We start from the raw sequence: 21,868 nt of genomic DNA on the forward strand, positions 1-21,868 counted from the left end.
TATATAGTTCATTAATTCTGGATATATAGTTCACTAATTCTGAATTTATAGTTCATTAATTCTGAAGATATAGTTCATTCATTCTGAATACACAGACGCAGCGAACTGCCATAAGCCAAAACAGAGTACCAATAACCAGTGTGGATATATAGTTCATTAATTCTGGATATATAGTTCATTAATTCTGGATATATAGTTCATTAATTCTGGATATATAGTTCAAATTATTCACAGCATAACGCCGTTAACGGCAATCGAAAATGACTTTTTTTTAAAGTCGGACGGCGTCATTTTTAATCAAAAACGACGCCGTTTTGCAACCGTGTGCACCATGCAAGCTGCACACGGTCGCACGACATAATTTGCGTCAACGGATGAGCAAGCTTAATTTTTAAATTGGAGCCTTCAAGCTCCGTTTATAGGAGCCTCAAGGCTCCCATGTCATTTTTCCCACTGATGTGGGAAAAGTGACAAAACTAAGGAGAGTCGAACGTTCGGCTCCCCATATGTTTTTTTTTTTATTTATTTTATTAAATTATTATTATTATTATTATTATTATATTTATTTATTTTTTAAAACTATTATTATTATTATTATTATTATTATTATTATTATTATTATTATTATTATTATTATTATTATTATTATTATTATTATTATTATTATTATACCCTTAGGTCATTTTATATGTTAATCTAAACAGTTAATTTTTTCAAATATCTTTTTACCAACTGTTGATATAATTCGTTGGTCAAATTCGCTAATATAATACGCTAACCGCTAATTAATTTATTGTAATGAATAATTTTTTTTTTTTTGAATAAAGACATTGTAGGGACAATGTAGCGAATATAATCAATTGATGAATTTGAATGTAAAGAATTTTTATATTGGAGAAAAATAAAGACAATTAACTAATGAAATTATTTCTCTTATTTAATTTATTGATAATGAATAATTTTTTTTGAATAAAGGCATTGTAGACACATAATTCTAAATTAAGGATCCGTTTGGAAAGCAGGAAAATGACTTCTGGAAAATGAGTCATTTTCCAAAAGTCATTTTCCTTTCCGATGTTTGGCTGCAAAATGGAAAACTGTATTTTGGTGTTTAGCTCATTTTCTGAAAATGATGTAAAATTGTATAATTAAACATTTTATATAATTAATTATTTTGTTTAAAATATATAAAATTTACAATAATATTATAAATAATAATATTTATTTATAAAATCAAATAATATTATTTATTAAAAAAAATTAAAAAAAAAAAAGACGAAAACCAGAGAGTACAAAACTCTCTGGTTTCCGCCGTTCTCTCTGGCTTCCGGCCGGAAAGGCGGAAACCAGAGAGAAGCTCTTTGGTTTCCGCGCTTGTGTGAATGTTGTTGAAAGAGGAAGGCAACGCGGAAAATCCAGAACGGAAATCAACTAGTTTTCACTGTCGAAAACCATCTGGTTTTCGGTGGTTTCCGCACCCAGAAACCATGATTTCCGGTGGTTTCCACAGCCATAAATCAGATCTGGAAAGACGTGGAAGAAGATGAAAAATAAGTGACGGTAGAAGAAGACGAAAATTAGACCAACTATTGAAAGGAAATGGAGAAGATGTTGCCTCTCTAGTTCTGCTGAAGGGAGAGTGGAAAATGACTTCCCCTCAAAAAAAGGGGAAGTCATTTTCCAGAAAAGATGGGTTATTTTCCATTGACTGCATGCCATTTTCCTTTGACTTCCCTTTTCTTTGCCTAGCCAAACACCAAAAACTCGAAAAATGATTTCCAGAAATCATTTTCCGGGTTTCCAAACACACTCTAAAGAAATGCATATGTATTATTTTTTGTTGTAGCTACTAAATTATTATTTAATTTAACTAGTATTTTCACCCGTGCGATGCACGGAATGGAATTGTTGTAATATATTAAGAATATTTAAATCGATATATAATTATTTAAGAGTTAATTTCACCCGAGGTCGTTTATCTTTCATGGCAATTCCAAATTTAATCCTAGACTATAGTTATTAATTATTACAATTTATTCTATGTTACAACTCTTACGTTAATATTCTTACTATTATTATTAACACTTAATTACTTTTAGATATTATTATTACCACTTAGATGATTATATTATTATTATTATTATTATTATTATTATTATTATTATTATTATTATTATTATTATTATTATTATTATTATTAGTTTCTTTTCAAGTACGTTAGTATATAAGGGTCGTGAGGCACAATAATAATATAACCATAATTAAATATTCTTGTATTGTATTCCGGAGTTAATGTCATTTTTGGTCCTAGACTTATTGAGGCATTGACACTTTTCATCCTCCATAATAAAAATTGCCACTTAGTAGACACTGTTATTGGTCGTTGGACAGTTTTGATCCTCCGTCAATGAAGCCGTTTGTTATGGAGGATCAAAAATGTCCAATAATCAATAACAGTGGCTACTAAGTGACAATTTTTATTATGGAGGATGAAAAGTGTCAATGCCCCAATAAGTCTAGGACAAAAAATGGCATTAACTCTTGTATTGAGTCACAATAATAATATAACAATAATTAAATATTGTTCAATTCTATATTCTTCTAGGATTTCTATGACCATCATTAATTATTCCGAAATTTACCATAATTAAATAATTTGACCAATTATAAAGAAAGATTATTAAATAATGCACGGGACAATTGTTTAATTAAAAGTTTTAAAAATTCATTAATAAAACATAAGGTTCTCATAGTTTTTTCTTAGAAACTCTTTAATAAAGTTTTTTTTTTTTTAGAAATTGGTGGGCCAAACCGCCTACGGCAGTTTGCGGTGGATAGATCCCGAAAAAATACGCGATTTAAACAAAATATTTGTCCAAAACGGACAACGGAGTCAAAATTTATGCCTTGCCGAACTTTTGACACTTTACAACTTAAAAAAAAAAAAAAATTAAAGGCCGGTTAAGCCAGCGAGGCGGCCGCTGAGGAGGCCGATTCCGGCCATCCTAGCCGCGGCCAGCGACACGATTTTTGCAAAACTGATATATAAAATAGATATAGATTAGAATAGGAATAGTATTACACAATTTTATAATATTACAATAAAATTTTAACCCAGAATTATTGTAGAAATCAATATATTTTATTAGGAAGAGAGATGTTTTAGGAATTGGGCGGGAAGTTAAAATTTCAGGATTTTGTTTATATATAGTATAGATTGTATTACACTATTTTATAATATTAGAATAGAATTTTAACGCAGAATTATTGTACGAATGGGAAAGTATAAATCAATATATTTTATTAGGAAGAGAGATGTTTTAGGAATTGGGCAGTAAGTTAAAATTTATGGATTTTGTTTTTATATATAGCATAGAAGTATAGATTGTATTACACTATTTTATAATATTAGAATAGAATTTTAACGCAGAATTATTATAGAAAATGTAGAAATCAATATATTTTATTAGGAAGAGAGATTTTTTAGGAATTGGGCGGGAAGTTAAAGTTTAAGGATTTTGTTTTTATATATAGTATATAGATTGTATTACATTATTTTATAATATTACAATAGAATTTTAGCGCAGAATTATTGTACGAATGTGAAAGTAGAAATCAATATATTTTATTAGGAAGAGAGATTTTTTATGAATTGGGCGGGAAGTTAAAGTTGAAGGATTTTGTTTTTATATATAGTATAGATTGTATTACACTATTTTATAATATTACAATAGAATTTTAACGCAGAATTATTGTACGAATGGGAAAATAGAAATCAATATATTTTATTAGGAAGAGAGATTTTTTAGGAATTGGGCGGGAAGTTAAAATTTAAGGATTTTGTTTTTATATATAGTATAGATAAGAGTAAAATAGAGTACTAATAATTAATTATGCCAACTTTGATTGAGATGAGATTCGAACCTAAGACTTTTTTTTTTTTTATTGAAATCAATGAGTAAGTTAACGGTGAACTAACAAAAATTAACGGAAAAGATAATAGGATAAATTAGAAAATCTCAAGGAAAAATTAAAATCTGAGCAATTTATTGATTAAAAAATTTGACTGTCATTTTTTCTATCAATTATAGGTCTAACTCTCTTTAAGTCTTATTAGTATAGTAGATTATGGCGTATTTTTGTATGAAAATGTAGCATTATTTTATTTTTAATTCATGGAACATGAATAACATGACACTTATAACAACCTATAAAAAGTTTTTATTTACAAATAAAAATTGAGATAAATAGTAGTATGTAACATTTTGCCATATAAAAAAAGGAAAAGTATAATAATAAATTAATAATAAGCTCGAAAACATGATGCACAATTGCACATCACGAAATTGTCATTCACCAAAAATGGAAAGTTCTTCGAAGATGGCATTTTTATGCCCTTTTTGCAACGACAAGTAACACTTACGTTTGTAAAGAACAAAGATTTGCTGCAATTAAAGCAATTAATCAAAGAATTCATGTCAAACACGAAATCTGCAGCTTCTCAGTTCTCATGAGGTGGTAAGGGAAGATGCCTTTTTTTTGTTTTTTTGTTTTTTTTTTTTAAATTGATGTTTCCGATTTCAGAGTATATGAAGAAGTAAATTGAGTCGATACAATTTCGAGACTCAATACCAAATTGTCCACTCCTACAGACAATGAACTTAATTTAAATCTAAACTCTTAACGTTTGTGATATGAATCGAACGACCATCTTGTAATTAAAAATAAATCTTAAGTGATACTTCTCATTCATTATACGAATGTTTGGGGACGGAAATGTATTTATTGTTCAAACATAATTAGTGGTTACCTTAGTTTAGTGAATATTGTGGACTATTGCCAAGTTGCCAACTATTTTGTTTCTTTGTTCTTTTTTTTTTTTTTTTTGCCAATATATTAGTTTACTTTTGTTGGTAGGGTGGTTTGCCAACAAATAGCCAGACAGACAAGTTACCAACACACCCCAGTTGATGCAACGGTGCCGTGTTGCCAAAGCTTAAAAGAGATGAACTGCACAATAACTAAATCAGTTTGGTTTTATATTAGGCGAAACCAGGGGCCGTACAAAAGGAACATGACAACCATTGCTCTGTTAGCTTAAAACATACGAAGAAGGAATATTGTTTGACGTGTTACTAATTTTGGTACAATTTCATGTCATACGACCTTATGTTATTTTTACATAATATTGTAAACTACTCCATAATTTTTTTTTTTAAATAAAGAAACTAATTCATTAATCATAGACGGGAACTTTTACAATAAAGATCGATGGAATAGTTAAACATTCCTTACCGTCAAACATAGAAACAACTTCCGTAGCAATGCTAAAGAAAACTTGATTCGCTGATTGTTTCACAAATTTGAAGCTGGATTATTTGGAAGAACTTAAAGCTTCTTTAATGATTTGGTCAAACGTACCTAAGACTAACAGTGGTTGAATAGTCTGTGGTTGAATAGTCTTGCACACCACCTGAGTATCTATTTCCATTCTTGTATATCCATTGACAATATCTCCATGGGCTGAACAACATATCATAGTTCAGTGGAGTCTCTTTTTCATTGTCATGTTTGTCACCTAGGATGACATTTACATATATCATGACCAATTTTATCGTTTCACGCTATATGAAAAAGAACTCACCAAGTAAACGAGAGGAAGTAACTCGTCAAAACAACGAGAGGAAAAACACAGAAACAACAAACAAAATTAAACCAGTAAAATAAAGTAAAAGGGAAATAACCGTGCAAGACGGATAAAGAAAGAAAAAACGGTGAAGGCATAGAGGACAATGAAGGCGGACGTTGGTGGAGAATGGCGGCAGGGGAAGATGATTGGACGCCGCTTCCAATTCGCTTGCTTCATAGAGGCGATAGCCGTGTAAAAATTTGAGTAGTCGAAAAGCATATACGAGAGAGAATTAGGGTCGTATACTCTCAATTTTAAGTACTCCGTAATACTTAAATTTAAACAAAAAGAAAATTTTAATCTAGTACATTGAAATTGACATTTTTCTTTTTAAGTTTTAGTGATTATCGTTTGTGATGTGATTAAGAGACATGAGAACATTCTCAATAAGCATAGATTTTGAGGAGTTTTTGTATAAAAGATAAAATGAGAGGAAATGAAAAAACAAACAAAATCTGAAAAGCGATATATATATATATATATATATATATATATATATATATAATTTGTATGTATATTATTTGTGTATCCATATCAATATATCATATATGTGAGTGTTAGCTTAGTATTATTTGTAAATTATTATTATATAAAAATATAATTTATTTTTTTTTGTTTTGATCACTATATTATTCAAATATATGATAATTCAAAAGTATCATTACTTTAAGAAATTGCAAAACATAATTTTAACTAATTTTTAAATTTTGTTACTTACAAATATTTTAATATTGGGCATAAGTTTTCGCACATCGCGCGTACAAAATGCTAGTATGTATATATATATATATATATATATATATATATATATATATATATATAGGGTCAGGTTCCTGTGAGGTCAGGTCTTCCCGTGCGGTCAGTGCGGCATACACCATTAGGTATGCATAAATGCACCACAAAGTGTTCGTAAATACACCATTATGTGTGGTGTATTTTTTTTTTTTTTTTTTTTTTTGTGTGGTGTATTTTTTGACATTTCATTCTAGTGTATTTTTGAACACTGTATGATGCATTTATGCATACCTAATGGTGTATGCCACACTGACCGCACGGGAAGACCTCACAGGAACCAATATATATATATATATATATATATATATATATATATATATATATATATATAGAGTTTAACACGCCAAGCGGTGTGTACTGCACGCACCCGACTGGGCGCTTTTGGTGTGCTTCACGCACACTAGAAGAGGCGGTTTTTTTTTTTTTTTTTTTTTTTAGTGAGACCCACTTTTATTTTAAAAATCAAGTTCTCCTACAAGCACCAAACACATTCTCTTTCTTCTCCCTCTTTCCTTCACATAAGCAACTCGACTTGCAAAAATAATCCAAAATCTTCCTTTTGGGGATGCTCTGATAAAAAAAAATGTTATCAAGAAGTAGTTACTCAATATCAATAAAAAGTTAGAAGTATCCATGGAGTGAATGAGATATTGTGTGTTTCTTTCAATTTAATTAGAAATTCCTAATAAGGTCCGACTCTCAATGAGAACGACCTATTGAAGACGATAGACTTTCTCGAAACTCAAAGGAATTTGAGGAGCTATCTCAAATTGAATTACATAATTACAATCACATTATCAAATAAAATAGTAATAATGAATGTCAACTAAAGATAGATAATACATGTCAAGCACCTTGTGCTCAGATGACATGTAATAACCTTTTCTATGTAGGAGGTCATGAGATTGAGCCTCAGTGGAGACGTTGTCGCCTCTGTGTGCTTCATTAGGTAATAGAGTCAGTAGCATCAAAAAAAATATATTGATAATTTATGGCTATTTGATTAAAATAATCCTTGAAGAAAATATTACAGGTACTCTCATTTTATAGTCTCAATTTTTTTTTTTTTTTTTTTTTTTTTTTTTTTTTGTAAACCACAATGTGGTCCGAGTCATTCTCTATCCGTTTAACGGTCCAGGTCCATCCGGTTCGCTCCGAGAGGCACCGAAGTTGGTCCAAAGAGAATAGTCACTTTTATTTCTATACATAAAATCCTGATGTAAACGCTTATATTGAGACCCACATAAAATTTAGGGAGTAAAATTTGGGAGTACATATAATCTATGGAGTAAGATTTAGAACTCATATATTAATGTATATGGTCTGAAAATTAATTTATTCATAGTTTGGAGCTATTTCCTCGTATTTTCGGTAAGACCGGGGGTGGGTATCAACGCATCAATACTATTCATATCCTATCAATCTATGATGCTATTTGCTAAGTTGGAAAATGTCAAATAATTTTTTTTTTTTTTTTTGAAAATTTCGCCTGCAGCAAAAGAATACGAAACAATCAAACCGATCTCTCAGGGAGGGTGAACCCCAAATCTTCCTCAAAGTTTCGTTGAAACCTGTAACGCTCACAAACCCTAGCTCCTTCATCTTCTGTGGGGATCTCCGTTGTTACATTTCAAGGTTGATGTTCACACTCGTTCATTTCGTTGTTTCAACTTTAGTGCTCCATTTTGAAATCTCGCTATTCGTTCGGATATGTGATTGGATATCGTTAGGGAGGGGTTTTTCGGGATTTAATCTTTCGTTTTCGAGTGTTTTTGCTTACATGAGACGGGTATTTCGATTCCGTTTCTCGGGGTGGCTGATGTATTTATGGGATGAATTCCACATGGATCCGTGAAGTAGGTTTTTGTTTCACTTTAAATTCGAGATCATGCAAAATTTTTATCTGTGGAATGATAATGGAGTGACGGTTTAATCTTCTTTTGGTTCTTCTGTTTTCTTTATGTTTATTTGTGCTCTAGGACTCGTGTTTTATTAGGAGATGATTGAATAAGTTGGATGCGATTAGCTCTTATTAAGTCTGAATTTTAGCTATTTTACTTGTGTAATGATCTTTGCTGGCTTAAGTTGGATAGCAGAAGGACCAAAAATGAGCTAAACTGTGATTTTTTTTATTTATTTATTTTATTTTTCCCTTTATTTTATTTTATTTTTCTTTTGCCTCTTGTTCACAAAAATGTGTTCAAGGATGAATTTGTTTGATAAACTTGATTCAATTCTTGTAGAGTTCTTTGGTTCAAGTATGAATTAAGGTTATTGAAAGCATCCAAGTAGTATTATTATCCTTGTTTTAATGGAAAACATAAATCCCTTGCATGGCTTCCATGGTGTGTGAAAAATACGATTGATGAGCATACTTCAAAAACTTATTTTGATTATCACATAGGCTTGTTAGTCTGTCACTATAATGCGATTCTCAAGAAAAAAACATGCTTTAGAATTTATGAAGCAAGCAAATAGAATATGATATTTAAAGCTTTGATGAATGTATATGGTTAATGATTGTGTACTAATCATTTGACTTATGGTACTTCCCTTTACAGGTGTGTTAAGTTTGCTATTTTGTGACTGGAGGACGCTATAAGTGCTTCAATAGTTGCTCAAAGAATTGGTTTCTGCATAGTGCACGACCTCTGAGTTGAGCAACTTTTATCACAATGGGAATCATTCACCGCAGGTTAGTTAGAGACCTATATCTTTTGCTTGGTTATATTGTTGGGAATATGTGCTTGAAAAGTATTTGGGATTTGTTACAAAATAGTTTCTTTTGAAGGAGTTAGTTGACTTAGTTTTACATCTACTTCTTAAACTTCTTCTTTCTTCCAATTGCAGTGGGACTCTTAAAAAGACAAATGATAGTGCCAGGCTAATTATAACAACAATTATGGGAATGGTGTTTGGATATTTTATAGGCATTTCCTTTCCATTTGTTTCTCTAACTAAGGTATGTTTGCTAGTGTTTTTGAGAAATTTGATGGGTGTAGACTGTATATATATATATATATATATTTATATATATATATATTTGTCATCCAGTTGATGCTTGAGGATCTTGTGCAGATTAACTTACCCTCAAGCCTTATATCAACTATTGATGTAGCTTTTGGTGATGACCGTCACAGACATACATCATATAGTGCTCGTAGTTTTCCTGAAAACCTTGGTTCTGGTAGTATTCCTGTAACGCCCAAGGTACTCGTTTCATTGATGAGCATTTTTGGACTTTCAAACTGTACATTTGTTTTTCCTTTCCAGTCATACATTCATTATGTTTTTATAGTTATTTTTTAAGAGTAAACTACTATAATTATTTCCTCAAAAGTATACTTTATTCTCAATTCAGTCATTGAAAGAATTAACTTTTCCAATGTCATCCCTCACACTGTTTAAAATGCCCTGAATTTAGTCCCTCTGTTTATTTACAGTTTAAATGTAATGTTTTGATGATGTTGCATTTCTTATATGAGTCATTAAAATAGAAGTTCGCTATTATTTTTATCATCTTATATGCTAGAAATAGTATTGTGTGCCACCTTGTTAGGCAAAATGAAACTCCTGAGTATTTATTTATAGTTGGCTTACAATCTTTATGGGCATTTTGTTTTGCTGCTGAGCAAAATTGTGATTTCAAGATATTATTACATTCACTATCCCGACCATATAGGTTTTTATTTGTCCATATTACTAACAACTGTTATGACTTCCAGATATATGTACCTACCAATCCTCATGGTGCAGAATCACTGCCACCGGGAATTGTAGTTGCAGAATCAGATTTTTATATGCGTAGATTATGGGGTGAACCAAGTGAGGTATGTTTTGAGGAAATACAATCATTGCTCATTGTTGTATTTGGAACTTTGGGTAGGATATTAGTATTGGTATGCTTCTGAATTTGTGATTGGGTCTGTTCTGGCAATTAGAATTAGGACTTGTAGTGTATGTTTAAAACTTTCAAATAGAAGTATAACATACACTGGTTATAATAGTTCCTTGCTCAATTAAATTTATGTACCTGGGCTGTATCATACAGTATTTTCGAAATTTTCAGGATTTAAGAAGGAAACCAAAGTACCTGGTGACCTTCACAGTTGGTCTGGAGCAAAAGAACAATATTGATGCAGCAGTTAAAAAGGTTATATAAATTAAGGAAATTCTTTCAAGATTGGCATGTTTGTCTACCATTGGATTTCATATACTGAGTTTTATTTTTTGCAATGTTGCTTTTAGTTTTCAGAGGATTTTCAGATTATGCTTTTTCATTATGATGGTCGGACAAGTGAATGGGATCAGTTTGAGTGGTCAAGGCGTGCAGTGCATGTCAGTGCTAGAAAGCAAACAAAATGGTAAGTTTTTGAATTTGTTCTAGATTTTACTTCTAAGCTCTAGTACTTTCATGCTGTGCATAAATTTGCAAAACCATGGCATGACTAGGGTAACTTATTAAAGACGTCATGAATAAATAAGTTAAAAGAGAAAACAAATTAGATAAAGTAGCATCAAGCTATATGGGAATGCTAACCATTCAACTTTACCAGCTTGTTAGTTAAAAGTGGAGAAGCTAGTGTCTTTGCTGTTTCATTATCTTCTTACTCTTTCCTTCATTTTTTCCCCATTCATAGGTGGTATGCAAAGCGGTTTTTGCATCCTGATGTTGTAGCAGCTTATGATTATATATTTATTTGGGATGAAGATCTTGGAGTGGAGCACTTCAATGCTGACAAGTAAGTGATTTTACTTTAGGTGTTTTGATTCTTTCTTTGACTCTGTTGCGAAGATTGATTGCCTAATAGGGGACTCATTTTGGTTTTGAATTAATTTTGTATTGGCAGGTATATTCAGCTAGTGAGGAAACATGGTCTAGAGATATCTCAGCCTGGTCTAGAGCCAAACAATGGATTGACATGGCAAATGACCAAAAGGAGAGGAGACAGAGAAGTCCACAAGTAGGTTTAATATGTTGAACTCTCTATTATTGGCATTTTAAAATTGCTTTATCTTTTGTTTTCAAGTAACTTGTCCTTTTTCAAGGCTAATAACTTTTGTATGGATTAACAGGGATACAGATGAGAAACCAGGCTGGTGCAGCGATCCACATCTGCCTCCCTGTGCAGCGTACTTCCTCTCTCCCTTTTTCTGTATCTCATATCTTGCTGATACCTTTAAATACATATAGATAGCATTTGTAATAGTTGTGAGAATAATCATATGGTATATGATTTCTGCTTTTGTTCAGTTTTGTGGAAATAATGGCTCCTGTTTTCTCTCGAGAAGCATGGAGATGTGTTTGGCATATGATTCAGGTATTTCCTACTCATGAGTGTTTATTTTTATTTATTTATTATTTTTTTTAAAATTTCATTGTTATCCCAAGTGTTTGCACTTTTGGTATTGCTAATATTTTTGTGACTAATATCTGCTTCTAGAATGATCTGGTGCATGGATGGGGATTGGATTTTGCTCTCAGAAGATGTGTAGAGGTTGGTATTTCTCCAAAATTCCAGCTACATCTGTTAAATAGTTTTTGTTTTGAAATATCGAGAATCCTTGTATAGAAAGATTCTTAATCATTGTTTTATTTTTGGATCTGCAGCCTGCTCATGAGAAGATTGGTGTAGTTGATTCACAGTGGATCATTCATCAAGTTATTCCCTCTCTTGGGAATCAGGTTGAGTATCTGCTGACATTTTTTTATTGGCAATTTGGCCTTTTAAATGCCATAACCAAAAATAGCAAGGCTCTATTTGGCAATGCTTATTTTAAGCTACAAGTGAGCTATAAGTTCCTTTTTAGTAATTAAAAGGGAGTTCGCTATCCTAATTTGCATTTCAAAAATAAGCTCCTAGCTTTTCATTTTTTTTTTTCTTTCTAAGTTTATCCTTGTTAGTTTAAAAAATAACATAATCTACCCCTCTCAATTCAAACTTATCCCCTTTATTTTTTCTCTCATTCTCAACCCCCTCTCCCCCTGCATTTACTATTCTATTCTAGCAATAATGGATAATATTATCTTTACCATAAATTGCTCTTTTTTAAAATATACATTTGAATATTTAATCTCTCTCTCTCTCTCTCTTTTTAGTTCTTCCTTTTGTAAGATTTTTCTATTCTCCACTCTAAATAACATGATTTTACCAATAATATAATAAATAGTAATAACAATTGTTATTATTATTATTATTATTAAAGATACCCTTTCTATCCTTATATTTATCAACAATTTTACCAAACACTTTTAACCACAATCAGTTAGTTTAACAACTCTCAACTTTAGGCTTTTTTCAGCTTTTTAGCTAGGTTTGCCAAACATACCCTAACTTTGGGTTAGGGGGGGTGGGGGTGTTGGACTTTTTTTTTGTGGGGTAAGGGAGGAGAGATAGACTAGTATTGAATTGAAAGATAATCCTCGACAGTTTTGAGTCTAATAAATGTTGGCTATTAATGGAACACCATTAAAGATCTCCGTACTTCTTCTCCCAAAAGGTTGAATCCCCAACCCCAAGAGCCCTCAATCCCAAAAGATCTCTGTATATCTGAAGAACTAATATGCTGCCAGCTCTAAAAGGTTCCTCATAATATTTTTGAGGATGATTGCGCACACGGCACATGCATGTTTATTGTAGTTTTTCATTATTTTCTCACATAGTACACTTACTAATGCAATTCGTAGGGGCAGGCGGAGAATGGCAAAGCTCCTTGGCAAGGGGTATGTATACATATATATATCCAGTCTACCTGTCTCATATCCAACCTTGTCATTCACTCACATCTTTCTCTATTTTATGAATAATAATTGTGAATATTTAGCTCGATTCAACTCCTTCCCCTTTCAGGTAAGGGAGAGGTGCAGAACTGAGTGGGCGATGTTCCAAGATCGCCTAACCACTGCAGACAAGCAGTATTTTGCAAAGATTGGTAGGAGTTTGCATTGAAATGCCTCCCATAATCCCAGCACATTTTGTACAGTGCTCCTTTTCTACCTTATATTTTTGTTTCCACCATTTTTCTGCTTTAGAGTTGCGCATAAGTCGGGAATTGTGCTTCCCTCACCTCCTTTTTTCTACTCATTAGCAGAGTAGGGGCATTATCTGTAGCCATGAAACATTCAACAGTTAGATATTGGAATCTCTGTGCAATAGCTCTGGCGTGTCATTTTTGTTCACCAATATTTAATTAATTAATTTATTTAAACTCTGTCGATGACTTTATAGTTTGGTGGATCAACGTTCTATCCTATGTGGTGTCGCACATAACAGGTAATGTTAACGCTTCGTAACGTCCGTCCCAGGCAAAACTCCAAGTGCCTGCGCCTGACATTTCGGTATGCACATAAATTTTGGCATTTCTTTGCCGTCACGTCCATCAAAATCTGAAACAATAATTATTTGTCATCAGATAAGATGCTTCAATTCGACCCCCAAAAAAGGCCAAAAAGGACGAAAATTTTCAAGCAAAAAGTACCATTCTGGTCAATACAATTGCACTTTGTTACTGTTTCTAGTGATATAATTTAAGTTTAAACTCGTCACAATTCTCACGTTTTAGGGTGACAAGAGAAACTTGCAACTATTATTTGAAGGTGCACAAAAAATCACAAGGAACCGTCTTAACTGGGGTTAACCGATGGAGAAGATACCTGATACGGAGGCTACATGCCATCCACATGTCACTTGTAACGTAGGGCCTTATTCATTTCTTTAAAAGGGGCACCGTACACTGCAATGTGGGATCTAACTTCAATATAGTATACATAATGATGTACTTGTTACTTACCTACGTGAAATAGTAAAGGATCAACAATTTGACATGTCAAGTGAAAAGATATTGTTAATGGAAAGTAGGATATATTAAAAAAACAAAACTTTTTTTTTTTTTTTTTTTTTCATTTACTACTCCTTATAATGTAAAAGATAAATATCTTTATTGATTTAATATAAATATATGTTATACATAACTACAGATATTAAATAAATAAAAATTTATGTGAGATTATCTCACTTGAGACAGATATAAAATATGTATAGGTAAAATGTAATATTTTTGAGTCACTTTCGTTCTAATTACTTACCTTTATGTCCATAAACCAAACGCCTCCTTGTACACAAATTTCTGGAGTGAAGTGTACGGGACGTGGTAAACTTCATCAAAGCTGAAACTGAAACTTAAATATTGACTTGAAACTGAATCATTTTTGACATAAAAGCCCCTCCCCTCCCCTCCATGCCAACTCCTCTCCACGGGGCGTTGCAAATCGTTACGCTACGAGTACCACATTGAAGTTCAGAGGAACATGAGGAGTCTGTCCGGCGACCACTAACCAGCCGCGATTTCGAGGGTAGTATAGTCATTTCATGCGTTCAAAAAAAAAAAAAAAATCATTTCCCCTTCCAAATTTTTTTTCCGTCCTTCTGACGTATGCACGTTTTCAGTTGCTGAAATTCTGAAAAACAAAAAAACCACCTCACCGCACCTCATAGAGCCATCAATGGTGTCTCTCTCAATACGATAATCCTCCGAGTGAGTGACAGAGAGATTATCAGTGCTAGTAACTTTGTGAATGCTTGAAGGAACAGAGCGTCTCGGTGAAGTCGGATGGACAACTCGGGAATGGGCGTATTGCAGAGCGATAGCAGTAGAATGGAAGGGTGGCTTTACCTGGTTCGTTCTAACCGGATTGGACTTCAGTACTCCAGGAAGCGATACTTTGTTCTTCAAGAACACTTGCTCAAGAGCTTCAAATCCATTCCTCTCTCTAAACACGAGGTTCCATATTTTACTCTCTTAACAATAATTCAACTGTGTGTTTGTGTTTGCTGCAGTAATCAAGTTATATGATTGTATTTTCTGAATTTGAATTAATTTAATAACAAAAGTGAACATTATGATCAGTGAATTGACTAAGAATTTCAAAATGAGCTAATTAGTAGATAAATTATGAAGGAACTATTTCCTGTACCAAAAGATGAGTTGCACAATAAGGCTTATTGTAATGGATTACTGTCATTGTTAAATGCTTAAAACAAAATGTCTATGCATTAGCTCTAATGAATCTCTTTGATAAAAATTAGAATGAATTTTCGATTTTCATTGCTTCCGCCAAAAAGATGTATAGTTTTGCTTAGGAATATGCTAGTCTTTACTTCATAGTTAGTGGCATGCCTAGGAACTGTTAATGGTGAAACTGTATGAGTGCATGATTTGGACATAAATCTGTGGAATATTGAAGGCTTTATTTCCTGAAGTGGGAAAAGATCCTTGTCTTCAGTCCTTATATATTGTCAATTTGTTTGGTTTTACGTATTTGGCAATAAGCCAATAACATAGCATGTGAGCTCAAAGTGAAACATTGAAATTTTATCAGGAGCCTATCAGAAGTGCAATTGTTGATTCCTGCATCCGAGTGACAGACAATGGGAGAGAAAGCATACAAAGAAAAGTATGGTCCTTGTTTTTCATTAGACTTTGTGGAGTTTCCATTTACTTGCCTACGTCAGGGATAAGTATTTTACATGATTGCATACTTTTTCCAGTTGTTAATGGTGCATTATGTCTGAATTTCGCAGGTTATTTTTATATTCACCCTTTATAATACTAGAAATCATAATGATCAACTCAAGGTGCTGAATCTTCTTCTCCTTTTGATCCCATAATTTGATATATATGTTTGTTTAAATCTATAATCATTTTCTAAATGATGCATGTGTTTCTAGTTGGGAGCTAACAGTCCTGAGGAAGCTGCAAGTTGGATTCAGGCCTTTCAGGAAGCAGCTTTTAAGGTATGAGTTATTTGATTTGATATTAAAGCCCAATAATTTCGAAGTCCAACATTGACAACCGACAAATGATTAATTATTTAGGCTGACTTGAATAGAGGAGATGCCACAAACTGTCAAAGACGTGACTCGCAGTCTTTGAGGTACGTTGCTTCCTTGGCAATTAGCATGTGTCTTTCTATGACAAGTCAAATAGAACAACTTTTCAGGTCTCTGTATGAATCTGATTCGATGTTTATTTAAGTCTTCTTGAAGATGAGAATTTTCTCCCATTACAGGTTAAATTGTTCCAGCAAGTCTCTCCGTGCAAATTCTGTTAACTGGACTTTCATTTCTTCCTCAGTCACAGATGCTGTTGGATCTGATGTTGTTGCGCCATCATCATGGACAATCTTTGGTTGTCAGAATGGTAGGCCCTATGTTTGTAGATGTCTTTCCCGGTCCAAGGAAATTTGTGAATCCATTCATGTTGTACTTTTTGGATTCAAATTTAAGAATTGTCGCCATATTGCATATAAGTCCTTTTCCTGCCATCCAAAATATAAATAAAAAAAACTGAGGGCCAGATTTCATTAGTTATTGGTTGAGGTGTAAGCTGATATAAAATGGTTTTCAATACTTCAATGAATTCTTGGTCCTATTTCCTTTGAATTTCTTGCTTATTGTTCCACAAATATGTTGATATGCAGGACTTCGACTATTCAAGGAAACTAAGGACAAGGAATCACATGGGATGGTTAGATAATATCAATCTGGTAACACTGCTAGTGATTGCAAAATGTCAATGCCTATGTCATGCTGAAAAATTTTCTTTGCTTTGCAGTGGGATGACCATCCTGCGATAATGGCAGTTGCTGTAGTTGATGGAACTTCAGAGACCATTTTTCAAACACTCATGTCCCTTGGTCCTTCAAGATCAGAGTAAGTTTCAAATTGCTGTTCAAGTCTTCATAATTCTTAAACTTCTATGCGTGGGGCTTGAGCTTTATGAGTATCAGGTCATGAAACTATGAACTCCTGCTTGAATACTTTTCTTTCTAGCAAAGAAGAGCTAGTGTAAATTCAGTGGAGTTTGATGCCTATACAACTCCCTAATGTAGGAAATTCATTCAGATGATGGTTTAACATCAAAGCTCAATGTTACCCAGCCCTCTCATTATACATCAATTTGCCAATCATCCAAAGTTCCTCCGCTGGGAATATATGACATATGGTTAATCTACATTAGACGCACACACTAGATAACTGAATCTGGGATACATACTCTGGAACTGACGAATTTGTACTATTTTCTACTCTGAAAGACAAAAAAAAGGGGTTGAGTTGTTGAGGTTGCTCCCAAGTTCTGTTACTAAAGGTGTCTCCTGCTGAATTAAATGTTCTTAGCTCCTTTATAATGATATGCATTTGGGTTACCCTGCAGATGGGACTTTTGTTTCTACAAGGGAAGTGTGATCGAACATCTTGATGGCCATACGGATATAGTTCATAAGCTTCTGCTCCGTGATTGGCTGCCTTGGTTTGATACCTTCAATTCTCTGACAATTGAAGTTTCATTATTTATGGTCAATAATTGATATAGGTGGTCACAGGGGTATGAAGAGAAGAGATCTTCTGCTGCAACGCTATTGGAGAAGGGAGGATGATGGTACATATGGTAATAATGTATTAATGTTTCTGTTGAGTTCTAGTATTTCTAGGTGCTTGAAACAGCTAGATACCTATTTGGTGATAAACTTTTGCTTTTGATCTTGCAGTCATTTTGTACCATTCTGTGGTTCACAAGAATTTTCCTCAACAAAAGGGATATGTCCGTGCTTGCCTTAAAAGTAATGTATGCCTAACATTTTGTCAAAGTGCAATTTGTTTTGGAGTGTCTTATATGATATATTTCTGAAGAGATGTGTATGCCAAACTTTGTGTATGCATCCCAGGTTTTCTATACTTGTTTTGAGATTGGCGATGTATTATTCTAAGATTATGTCAAGCACTTGCTGTTGCTGTAACTGTGTGGCATTCCGGCTGTCTTGATTTGCATCGATGGGGTTAACTTTCAATTTGTCCCACCACATAAGATGACATTAAACTCCTTGCAGGTGGAGGATATGTAATATCGCCCATAAACCAAGGGAGACAGTCAGTGGTTAAGCACATGCTTGCTATTGATTGGAAATTCTGGAGATCTTATCTACGGACATCTTTAGCCAGATCTATTACCATTTGCATGCTGCGAAGATTGGCTGGTGTGTTTCTCATAAAAAAAAAAAAAAGTTTTCACTTGTTCAAATCCAAATTGCATTCTATGAATCTTCTTCTTGGTACTTAGCTAGTATTGTCAATGATTTTCTAGCTCTAAGGGAGCTGTTTAGGACAAAAATAGGAGAATATTCCTCATCTGAATCCTCTGGAGAGCTAGTCAGAGTCAGAAGATTAAGCCAAACTGAAGAAGAGAAGGTAGACGCCCAAAGAAGATTGGAGAATGGGAAGAATAAGGAACAAATGGAGGAAGAAATTGTTAATGCACCTTCTGAACATGCAAGCCTCATTGGACTAGATGATGCTGAAGATGAGTTTTTTGATGTCTCTGAACCGTTAGATTATCAACAATCAGAAAATGGTTGGCCTTCTGACTATGGGCAAGAGATATACTCTCAGGTAGAGTATGCCAGTTCAGCATTTGTAAAATGATAGTATTTGTGAACATTCAGACTTGCACTTGCATTTGCAGTTCACAATTAAAATAGTTTTCCTTGTGTTGATACCATGTGCCAAAAAAGGCTTACATAATTAACTGTGGTGTTGTAACTTTTGTTGACTCTTTGATGATTTTTCAGGATACACACCATCCCAGGTTATCAACTGCTGCTGTATTTGTGAAGAGATTGCATGATCTTGCAGGTTAGTTAGATCCACTTTTTTATATCTACGTTTTGCACGTACTGTTCTTTTGAGTTTCTAACAACTTGAGATCTTTATTCTGTTACAGTACAGAAGAGGGGTTATGTAGATCTGCATGGGCTGGCGAGGGAAGATAGTTTATTGTGCAGCTATGGATCCACTCTACCAAAGGACTCAACTTGCAATTTGCTTTGCAGTTGGACTGAATCTGATCCCTCTACATTTCTAATTCGTGGGGCAACTTATTTGAATGATCATAAAAAGGTTCCTTATAACCTGCTTTTATTTATTTATTTATTTCGACTTTGAATGAGTTTATTCAGATATGATACATGTATTGTTCTATTAGAGCATAGCTCTAGTACGTCATATTTTGTATTGGAGTCATAGTTATCCTAAGAATTCACTACCAAATAAGATAATTATGTAACGAGCTGTTGGAATTAATTAACTAAAGTAGCCAGTTTCTGTCCCACACTCCCAATGTTGATTCACTTATGTTTCAATTGGTTTTGGTTGGTCTTGTAGCTCCTATGTTAAGTCACTTCTGTATATGTTGTGGATTGTAGTTTCCTGTTAGAAGTACCAAAACTTTAGTTTACTTATTGACTTCAGGGAAAATACACTATTCTGGTCATGCTACCAAATGTTACTTAAACTGCATAAATACATTGCCAGTGATTCCTTAGGATGCCAAGTGAAACCTAATAGGCTAATAGCTTAGAAGGCGTACGAATTTTTCTACATATGCCTTTAGGAACCATGCCTTGTAATTTTGACCAGTAGGGGTGTGTTTTGATGTTTCTGTTCCTATTCATGACACGATGAGTTTTCATTAAATTAATATGCTTGCATATTGCAGTCCTGTAAACATATTCCCTCATTAGCTCTCTGTCCCCACATGTTCGGCAGTTTAAAGCAAAAGGAACTTTGATGCAAATGGTTGGTGCAGATTGGCTGAAGTCTGATAAGCGAGAAGATGACATCGGTGGTCGCCCTGGGGGCATTGTTCAGGTTTTTCTAGTTATTTTGGTCTAAGACATTAGTCCAAATCTTGTGATCTCTAAGTTACATTTGCACAATTTGCTATGGAGCTGAATTTTATTTTTACCTTAATGGTATAGAAATATGCTGAAAAGGGTGGTCCAGAGTTCTTCTTCATTGTGAACATACAGGTGATTAGTTACATTTACCCATAATTTTTCTCATATACATTTCTTCTCTTAGGGTTCAAATGAGAATGAGTATTGTAACAAATCAGGTCCCAGGTTCTACTACATATAATCTTGCTTTATACTATATGATGAACACTTCTCTAGAAGATGCACCCTTGCTAAAAAGCTTTGTAGAAGGAGATGATGCATATAGAAATTCAAGGTTCAAGCTCATACCTTACATATCCACGGTTTGTTTTCTTTGATTTTCCTTGAATTAATTTACCAACATTTTAAACATGTTTAGTAGTTCTGTGTATAGAGAAAACATTATGGCTCTCGTCTTTATCCATATTTCCTTCATATGCTTTTATGACTATAGGGTATTCTAGGCTTTTCTCCTTTCATTTCTCATTACTTGAGTGAAGTATCTCAATTTCCATGGATTTGATGTTTTGTTATTGATGTATTCAAAGACTCTACTTCTCTGCTGTTGAGATTCTTCAATCATTATGTAGATGTTGATATCTTTATTTCTTCTTTTTCTCAGGGATCATGGATAGTCAAACAGAGTGTTGGAAAGAAAGCGTGCCTTGTAGGTCAGGCACTAGAGATAAACTACTTCCGTGGAAGGAACTACTTGGAGGTAAACTGCAATGAGAATCTGATGTGATGAGTAGAAATAATGATACTCTGTATTATATTTACTGTGTTTTGCAATTCTTGTTTTTATGAGTGAAATAATTACTCTCCCTGGTGAAAGCGTTGTCTGCATTTCTGAAAACATGGACTTTATTTTCATCTGGGATCTGGGAAAAATTTCATGAGGGAAAGGGTTATACAAAGAGGCCAATTACTGAACCATGCAAGGGTACGCTAAAGTTTTAAGTACAATAGGATCTAATGAACTTTATTCAGCATAGAATGTGAAACTGTCCACTTTGGTCGGGATGTTTTGAATGAAAAGATTTTAATTCCGGTATTTCAGCTTGGAGTGGATATTGGCTCATCAACGGTTGCAAGGGGCGTGGTCAGCCTTGTCCTCGGTTATCTAAACAATCTAGTTATTGAAATGGCATTTCTTGTACAGGTATTCATATTTCATGGAAGTCTTCTTGCAAATTAATTGTTTTGACAGCTAGATGAATTAGTATTTCTTGTGATTAACAGGCTAACACACCAGAGGAGCTTCCAGAATATCTACTTGGAACCTGTCGGCTTAACCATCTGGATGCTGCTAAAGCTGTTCTTGTGAAACCTTGATCATGTAAATTCTTCTGTTTTCAAGTCTTACAGGAAAGCTAGATCCATTGAGTTGCACAGAAGACATGGACGATGTATACCACGGAGCAAGCATTTGGGACAGCTTGGTTTGGATTTAGTTAATTCTTTTACTCAGGTATCAACCAAATTTTTATAGTTCAGCAGTGTAGAATATTATTGGAATTGTGAAATCGATTTGTCTTCTGGTGTTTGAACAATTGAACTCTTTCTTGTCTCCTGATCTTTGCTAATATGTGATATGCTGTTGTTTTTTTTTC

General features: G+C 33.4%; 2 protein-coding genes across 7 annotated transcripts; both read left to right on the forward strand.

The window, feature by feature from the left end:
* The first annotated feature begins 7,884 nt into the window (after positions 1 to 7,884).
* LOC109170929 lies at positions 7,885 to 13,687 on the forward strand. 2 transcript variants are annotated; one of them, XM_019320059.1, is made up of 15 exons: positions 7,885 to 8,119; positions 9,046 to 9,179; positions 9,335 to 9,446; positions 9,563 to 9,694; positions 10,210 to 10,314; positions 10,554 to 10,637; positions 10,733 to 10,848; positions 11,125 to 11,226; positions 11,335 to 11,448; positions 11,561 to 11,617; positions 11,739 to 11,805; positions 11,929 to 11,982; positions 12,096 to 12,170; positions 13,173 to 13,208; positions 13,336 to 13,687. In XM_019320059.1, exons 2-15 carry the CDS (start codon positions 9,160 to 9,162, stop codon positions 13,432 to 13,434), a joined length of 1,173 nt encoding a protein of 390 aa, XP_019175604.1. In that variant the 5' UTR covers positions 7,885 to 8,119; positions 9,046 to 9,159; the 3' UTR covers positions 13,435 to 13,687. The 2 variants fall into 2 exon arrangements, with proteins under 2 accessions (XP_019175604.1, XP_019175605.1); XM_019320060.1 differs by having other exon boundaries at positions 7,886 to 8,119; positions 13,179 to 13,208.
* Positions 13,688 to 14,801: 1,114 nt separating this feature from the next.
* On the forward strand, positions 14,802 to 21,868 carry LOC109170864 (protein ENHANCED DISEASE RESISTANCE 2-like). 5 transcript variants are annotated; one of them, XM_019319997.1, is made up of 21 exons: positions 14,812 to 15,265; positions 15,864 to 15,938; positions 16,066 to 16,119; positions 16,213 to 16,278; positions 16,360 to 16,418; positions 16,554 to 16,684; positions 16,965 to 17,011; positions 17,099 to 17,196; positions 17,699 to 17,794; positions 17,868 to 17,932; positions 18,033 to 18,104; positions 18,372 to 18,518; positions 18,626 to 18,930; positions 19,110 to 19,173; positions 19,262 to 19,437; positions 20,086 to 20,187; positions 20,298 to 20,348; positions 20,435 to 20,578; positions 20,878 to 20,973; positions 21,316 to 21,417; positions 21,498 to 21,868. In XM_019319997.1, exons 1-21 carry the CDS (start codon positions 15,095 to 15,097, stop codon positions 21,588 to 21,590), a joined length of 2,214 nt encoding a protein of 737 aa, XP_019175542.1. In that variant the 5' UTR covers positions 14,812 to 15,094; the 3' UTR covers positions 21,591 to 21,868. The 5 variants fall into 5 exon arrangements, with proteins under 5 accessions (XP_019175547.1, XP_019175542.1, XP_019175544.1 ...); XM_019319999.1 differs by lacking the exon at positions 16,066 to 16,119; XM_019320000.1 differs by lacking the exon at positions 16,360 to 16,418 and having other exon boundaries at positions 14,813 to 15,265.

Source organism: Ipomoea nil, unplaced genomic scaffold, assembly GCF_001879475.1.
Source record: "Ipomoea nil cultivar Tokyo-kokei standard unplaced genomic scaffold, Asagao_1.1 scaffold3377, whole genome shotgun sequence".
NCBI lineage: Eukaryota > Viridiplantae > Streptophyta > Magnoliopsida > Solanales > Convolvulaceae > Ipomoea > Ipomoea nil.

Excerpts from the sequence above, each read along its gene's own strand:
- LOC109170929 (XM_019320059.1), top strand. The coding sequence starts at position 9,160 with ATGGGAATCATTCACCGCAG. Across the intron at positions 9,695-10,209 it reads GTATTCCTGTAACGCCCAAG|ATATATGTACCTACCAATCC; the intron begins GTACTCGTTTCA and ends TATGACTTCCAG. Across the intron at positions 13,209-13,335 it reads GCAAAGCTCCTTGGCAAGGG|GTAAGGGAGAGGTGCAGAAC; the intron begins GTATGTATACAT and ends TTCCCCTTTCAG.
- LOC109170864 (XM_019319997.1), top strand. The coding sequence starts at position 15,095 with ATGGACAACTCGGGAATGGGCGTATTGCAGAGCGATAGCAGTAGAATG. Across the intron at positions 16,279-16,359 it reads TTCAGGAAGCAGCTTTTAAG|GCTGACTTGAATAGAGGAGA; the intron begins GTATGAGTTATT and ends TTAATTATTTAG. Across the intron at positions 18,105-18,371 it reads TGTCCGTGCTTGCCTTAAAA|GTGGAGGATATGTAATATCG; the intron begins GTAATGTATGCC and ends AACTCCTTGCAG.